General features: G+C 46.5%; 1 protein-coding gene across 9 annotated transcripts in view; it reads left to right on the forward strand.

Annotated features, from left to right (window-relative positions):
• Positions 1-7,500, forward strand: part of wdfy3 (WD repeat and FYVE domain containing 3) — an 80,901-nt gene that overhangs the window by 40,251 nt on the left and 33,150 nt on the right. For all 9 annotated transcript variants that reach the window (XM_054730395.2, XM_054730396.2, XM_054730390.2 and 6 more), the window contains 4 exons: positions 2,706-2,895; positions 3,114-3,328; positions 4,095-4,207; positions 6,960-7,197. In XM_054730395.2, the coding sequence (XP_054586370.1) occupies positions 2,706-2,895; positions 3,114-3,328; positions 4,095-4,207; positions 6,960-7,197 (756 nt within the window). The remainder of the gene's footprint in view (positions 1-2,705; positions 2,896-3,113; positions 3,329-4,094; positions 4,208-6,959; positions 7,198-7,500) is intronic.

The following is a 7,500-nucleotide window of genomic DNA, read 5'->3' on the forward strand; positions in this document are numbered from 1 at the left end:
GTGCTGCACAACCAGTAGGCTTTGGTCACTGGACCTCAGGGACCTGCTGGGGGTGTAGGGACTAAGAAGATCACCAATATAAGATGGTGCTTGTCCATGTAAGGCCCTATAGACCAGAACCAGGATCTTGAAATGAACCCTGAAGTTGACTGGCAGCCAGTGAAGCTGGAGGAGAAGTGGGGTGATGTGGGTGTGTTTGGAGGACTTGGTCAGAAGCCGAGCACAGGCGTTCTGAACCACCTGTAGACGGTTCAGGGAGGTTCTGCTCAGACACGTGAAAAGAGAGTTACAGTAGTCTAAGCGTGAGGAGATGAAGGTGTGGAGAACTGTCTCAAGTTCAGAGTGGGACAGAATGGGACTCAGCTTAGCAACGTTCCTGAGATGGAAGAAGGAAGAGCGAACAAGAGAACTGACATGAGAATCCAGGGTGAGAGCTGGGTCAAAGGTCACACCAAGATTCCTGATGGAAGGTTTGGTGTGAGAAGCAAGCTGACCAAGAGAGTCTCTGACTTTGGGAACCAGCTTGTCTGGGGCACAGATGAGGATCTCAGTCTGATCTTCATTCAGCTGTAGAAAGCTCCCACCATCCAGGTTTTGATAGAGTCTAAGCAGGTGTGTAACAGCTGCAGCTTAGACATCTCATGGGGCTTAAAGGAGATGTACAGTTGGATGTCATCTGCATAAGGATGGTAGGGTATTCCTTTGAATGAGCTCAGGATGTGCTGAAGAGGAAGCAGATAGAGGAGGAAGAGCAGAGGCCCCGGCACAGAACCTTGTGGGACACCATGGGTAAGGGAGGTGGTGGAGGACCTAAACTTGGAGACGGCCACAGAAAAGGAGCGCTCAGAAAGATGAGAGGAGAACCACTCCAGAGCAGTTCCTGATGGGCCTACCCAGTGTCTGAGCCTCTCCAGTAGCAAGTGATGGTCAACAGTGTCAAAGGCTGCAGTCAGGTCCGACAGGACCAGAACAGAACAGTCCCCTACTAGAGACTACTGCAGATGTGTTGAAAAAAGGTGTGCACTTGGTCTTGGTAACGAGGTGGAATATTGAACCCCTTTATTGACCGATACTAAGGGTCGAGCGTTTGGGTCAGAAGAAACGGTACCTGGCTTCTGCTCATGCAGGTGCCGTGCATTCATGTGTTAGAAAGGCCCGATGAAGTCCAGACCTAAATCCCACTGAGCATCTGAGCCAAGATTTAGAAGTTGTTGTTTACAGATGCTCTCCATCCCATCTGGGAGAGTCTGAGCTCTTTAGCTTAGAGAAATGGTCAAAACCGTCAGTCTCTACTAGGTGTGCAAAGCTGGGTGAGATACCCCAAAAGGCTTGCTGCTGTGATTACAGCGAAAGGTGTCTGGACAGGAGGGCTGGACACAAATGCACCATTTTCTGATTTTATTTGCTAAAGTGTTCAAAACCATGTTTCAGTTTCATTCAACTTCTACCTCTGAAAACTTCTGTCAAACATCTAATGTTCTGGTTGTAAGGTGTGAGGTGTACGAATGCTTAAGCTGCTGTAGGCCGCCTCCCTCTCTGCTAATCCAGCTTGAATGTCATTTAGAAACTTTTATAAAGTTTATTATTCTTAAACGTTCACAGCTGCTAGCTCTTTTGTCTTTGTAGTTTGACTTAGATAAGAGCCTCTTTTGTGCTGTAATTGTTGCCATAGGATGCTGTCCCGTTTTATTTTGTATAAGGAAGTAAATTATATTTCTATATCACTCATTACAGACAGAAAGTCACAATGTGCGTCACATAGATCAAAAGACAACAAACAAATCACAAAATCATGATGATATGAAAACAGAAATAAATTAAAATCAGACAAATAAAGTCATTACATTATAAAATACCATAAAACAAAGGAAAGGTGATTACAAATTCTAGTTAAAAATCAGAAAATAAAAGATTTGGATAAAAGCAGCATTAAAGAGCAAGTCACCCCCTACCAGAGTCTTACTCCCCTCCCACTTCATGTTGGAAAAATGCAACAAATGCTGTTGCCTGGCAGACCGAGAGGGCGGAGCCGCTAACAGACACACACACACACACACACACACACCGGCTCACGACATTGTGACATCATAAGGTACCAGCTAATGTTTTAGGGTACCTCTTAGCCAATAGCTATGGCAGATTTAAATTCTAATGCAGTGCAGAGTTTATACCTGACAACGGCGCAACACTGACAGTTTTAGGCAGAAAATTAAAATTTGAACTAAGTTGCGTTAAAGTGTCAAAATATTGACGACACGTGTCTGCGGCACGATTAGACACTAATTTATATAGTTTATCAGCAAAAAAATGGGGGTGACTAGCTCTTTAAATAAATGGGTCTCCAGTCCTACGTGCGGATAAAAGACGTCCCACAGACACCTGGAACCTCCAACAGCGGTAACTGTGACTTCCTACCTCAGCACCCTTTAGACAGCTGATACCAACATGCTGTATGGATAATCTCTGTGCAGTCATCAGATTATAAACCACTGGGGGAACAACACACCTGCTACGTGTAGTTGCACAGAGCAGGGTGGATCTCCTCCTGGTTGCTCTGATGAAATTGCTGACTCATGCTAACAGCTAAAATGTTGCTGACTCGCTGCTTTTCCCTGGGTTACGGGTGGATACTTAACAGATCTAACTTTCTCAGGTGTGTTGAAGTTTTATAATGATGTAATCCTGTGTTTTGCTCCGCCTCCCAGACACGGCTACCACGGCACATCGGGCCCGCCCCCCCCAATCAAAGCCCTGACTGACCTGAAACACCACTTAGCTAACCCCTCCCATCCAGCGTCTGTTTCCTCCTCATCTGACATGGTGGTCATCCACCCGGGAGCCGTCCTAGCCATGTTGGACCTCCTTCCCTCCGTCTCCTCTGACAAACAACCAGAGGTGAGAAAGCAGCAACTTCCTGTGAAAGCTGCTTTCATATTTCGGTGTAGAGACTGGTTTAAAAGCAGCTTCATTTACATGATTTCCTGTTATAAACACCTTGTCAGGAGCAACCTCGTCGCATCTCTGTCTTTGACGCAAAATATCACCCCAACATCCACGATTAAGATCCCTACGTGTCCTAAATGAGCCGTCTCCTTCTCCTGTCCCCCGTCCAGCATGCCCTGGACCTGCAGCTGGCCGTGGCCAACATCCTGCAGCTCCTGGTGAACAGTGAGAGGAACCAGCAGGTGCTGTGTGAAGCCTGCCTCCATCAGCGGCTGCTGCAGCGCTGCAGCCAGGCCCTCTGCGATGAAGATCACCCGCTTCACCCGCCGCTGCAGAGGATGTTTGAGAGGCTGGCCTCGCAGGCCCTGCAGCCAATGGCACTCCGGTACCAACCCGAACATTTGTATGTTTAATCTGTTCTGATGGGTTTCAGCAGGAGGTGGCCGGCAAATCAGAGCTCTCCTCATTTCCTGCGTCACTGCTTCAGCGAGATGGGCGGTCGGGTTTTCATATGTAAATAAGGCCCGTCTGATGGGGTCCATAATTCAGGGTGTAAATGTCGGCCTCCATCACTCCTCCTCCTCCTCTCTCTGCTCCTGCATCTCTCCTCCTCCTCCTCCTCCTCCTCCTCCTCCTCCTCCTCCTCCTCCTCCTCTCTCTGCTCTTGCATCTCTCCTCCTCCTCCTCTCATGAGGTCTCTGCTCTGCCTCCAGCGCTGCAGCAAAGCTCCAGAGTCTTTCTGTCCCGGTCACGTGGTCTGGACTCGTCCCAGGAGCGGACCTGGCGCTTTGATGCAGGACACGGACCTTCTCAGACACACGTAGACTTGGACTCACTGATCCGAGTCTGAAACACATCCTGACTCGTCCAACTCACTTAGATGCTTCTGAGTTTACTAGAAGCAGCTGGTGGATGTTATAAATGTTGTAAATCAGATGCATCAGAGCGTGTTTCACCTTTTTCTAGCACAAGCATCAGTTACAGCTCACACTCAGATGAAAACGGACTTTTGCAAAAAAACAACCATAAATAGTGTCGTTCTGTTGGCGAGAGAGGACGTCTTTCCTAAAGCAAACCTCCGCAGCAGCAGCAGAAAGGATTTCTTCACTTTGTATTTTTATTTTTCACATCCAGATCATTTTGTTCTACAGGGAATTTTTACGCCTTGGAAACCCGCTGAACTGTGGCGCCTGGGACAAGAAGCTCCTGAAGCAGTACCGGGTCCACAAGCCCAGCTCTCTGGGTTACGACGTTGAGATGAGGAGTAAGTAGTGACTCTCATCCCAGCTGTGGGAAAACGGCTTTCCTGGTCTGTCCGTAATATTTCTGTTGGGCGTACACAGTGTTGGAGGAAAATAGTTTTTTACTCGATTCACGTTCAACTAAAATCAGATTGTTGCCTAATAATTCAATCAATCAGTACTGGTACCATGTAGCATGGAAGGAAAGTGACCAAATGCTTTACATGAAAGAAAAGCAAGAATACCGTAGGACATAAAGCTGAGGTTACAAGATGAGACACCGAACCTTAAAGCCAGTGGCTAAAAGAGGAAAGAGCAGGTGTAAAACAGCAACAGGACAATAAAACGCAGCATGTGCAAGATGCAGAGGCTCCTTATTGATAAACGCCTGTTGGAAAAGGCAGGTTTTAAGTTTGTGTTTGAAAATAAACAAATCAGAGGTCAAACGCAGGTCATCAGCAAGTTTATTCCAGAGTGCAGGAGCCGCCACTGAAAAAGAGCAGTCGCCCCAGTGCTTGAGTCTAGACCGAGGAAGTTTGAGAGTAAGCATACCCGTGGACCTGGTGGATCATGTTTGCTGACAGTCAGAAAGGTAGGCGGGGCCTCGACACCAGGAGCCAGTGCAAGCTAAAGTTAAAATGGCTCCACCTAGGTGTGTTTGTGAGGAGACGTGCTGCAGAATTTTCTACCAGCGTAAGACGAGCGACGGAGGACGTAGACACACCAGCACACGGGGCTTTACAGGAATCGAGACGTGAACTCCTGTAGGACCTTTTCCAGGACTGAGCAGTTCAGTAATTGTTTCAGCCTGAAGTCGATAAGAGCTCGTCTTCATTGCCGCATTGATTTGCTTGTGAAAATTCATGTGTTCATCAAAGAAGACACCAAGGTTTCTGACATGTGGCTTATGGTTGAGCGCCAAATCAGTAGCAGAAACACTGTTCGCTCTGTTTTATCTTCGTTCCACAGCAGCAAGTTGTTGAGAGCCACAGCTGGATAATACAATAGAACAATAATGTCATAATTGTGACAGCTGAGTTGTTTTCTGACTGATGATGGATTATGAATAACAAACAACATCATCTGAGTAGTTGTTGCTAAATATGACGACACAATAAAGTGTATAAAAGCCCAGCTGTGACTCAGTAATGGTTTGGGTTTTGGATTCTTAAAGAGCAAGTCACCCCCTACCAGATTCTTACTCAACTCCCACTTCCTGTTTGAAAAATGCAACAAATGCTGTTGCCTCGCAGACCGAGAGGGCAGAGCCACTAACAAATACACACACACACACACAGGCTCACAATGACATTGTGACATCATATGGTACCAGCTAACGTTCTAGGATACTTCTTAGCCAATAGCGATGGCAGATTTAAATTCGAATGCAGTGCAGAGTTTTTGCCTGACGATGGTGCATCGCTGACAGTTTTAGGCAGAATATTTTAATTTGAACTAAGATGCACTAAAGTGCCGAATTATTGACTACACTTGTCTACAGCAAGATCAGACACTCGTTTATATGGTTTATCGGCAAAAAAATGTCGATTTGGAGGGACTTGCTCTTTAAGCCGTGGACTCTGAATAATTCATTAGGACTTGTGTCTGCAGCAGCTTTGTGTAATAATCTGTTGAGATGAAGATTTCTCTGCACACCATTCTTCTGTGAAGAAGCAATCATTTCATCTGGTAGACGGACGCTTCCTGCTGGGAGGAAGTTGTATTCCAGGGTAAAACTTTAAAGTGACGCTAAACAGTTTCCTGCTTCTCCGGCCTACTGGGTGAAAGTGGAATTACAACTGTCATAAACAACCCTTCTCTTTAAAGAGCAAGTCACCCCAAATCAACATGTTTTTTCTGATTAACTATATAAATACGTGTCTAATCGTGCTGCAGACACGTGTAGTCAATAGTTTTGCATTTTATTTAAAATGTTAATTTTCTGTCTAGAACTGTCAGTGTTGCACCATCGCCAGGTAAAAACTCTGCACTGCATTTGAATTTAAATCTGCCATCGCTATTGGCTAAGAAGTACACTATGATGTTAGATGGTACATTATGACGTCACAATGTTGTGAGCCTGTGTGTGTGTGTATTTGTTAGCGGCTCCGCCCTCTCAGTCTGCCAGGCAGCAGCATTTGTTGCATTTTTCAAACAGGAAGTGGGAGTGGAGTAATACTCTGGTAGGGGGTGACTTGCTCTTTAACAAGGATCTGATGCTGTTTGTTTGTGTTCTGTTAACAGCAGTCGGTGTGATCTGGGCTCCTCATCAGGCCTTAAGTGTTTAATGTGTGTGCTCCAGCTGATCACGGATATTAAATCCTCACTAATTACTGCTCTTTGCTAGCAGCTCCTGCTGGAACACAAGCCTCCTGTATTAGCTGCAGCACTCCGCATCAGGGATTATTTGGTCCTGAATCAGGATGCTCGTTAAAACCGTCGGTTAAAAACGGCCATTTCAGTTCTAAAATTACATCCCTGCTGGTCACTTTTCATCTGCAGCTGTAACTGTAGTAGAAAACACAGCTTCGGCGCTTGAAATCCCTGAAAAGTCTGGAACTTTAAGGTGTAAAAATGGTACATTTAGCTGTGGTTTTACAGACCTGCTTGTGTGTAAATCATGTAAGCTGCTGGGAAAGCTTGACAATTCATTGAAAGTTCTTGAGTTTGATGTAGGAACCCTGTGTTGTAGTCAGCCCCCAGAGCAAGTCGGTGTTTAATGAGAGTGTGATGCAAACACTTCTAGAACCGGACCTGATGGTTCTGTCTCCACAGACAGCATGACGTTATCCATGGAGGGCTTCGGCCCTGACAGCGTCTTCGCTACGCCAGCGGAGGACAACGACCAGTACCGCATTAGCCGTAGCCTGGTGCGCTCCGCTGAGGACAGCACGGTGCCCCTCACCAGAGTCAAGTGCCTGGTATCCATGACGACACCCCATGACATCCGTCTGCACGGGTCAGCTGTCACACCGCCGTTTGTGGAGTTTGACACCTCACTGGAGGGTTTTGGGTGAGTCGGCTGATCAATTTCTTCGTTCTCTGTAGTTTCTGGTGTTTTTCCACAGTCTTGCTAAAGTTCATTCCTATTTTTTCAGCTTCTATTCACTTAAATCAGGGGTGCCCAATCCTGGTCCTGGAGGGCCGGTATCCAGCAGGTTTTGTGGGTTTTCTGTTCCAACAGACTTGATTCAGTGGTTGAAACACCTGTGCAGCCGCTCATCAGGCTCTGCAGAAGCCTGTTAATGAGCTACTGATTGAAATCAGGTGCGTTGAAACACTGTTCAAACTAAGGCCCTGTCCACACGTAGCCGGG

This window comes from Nothobranchius furzeri, chromosome 10 (genome assembly GCF_043380555.1).
Source record: "Nothobranchius furzeri strain GRZ-AD chromosome 10, NfurGRZ-RIMD1, whole genome shotgun sequence".
In the NCBI taxonomy this organism is placed as follows: domain Eukaryota; kingdom Metazoa; phylum Chordata; class Actinopteri; order Cyprinodontiformes; family Nothobranchiidae; genus Nothobranchius; species Nothobranchius furzeri.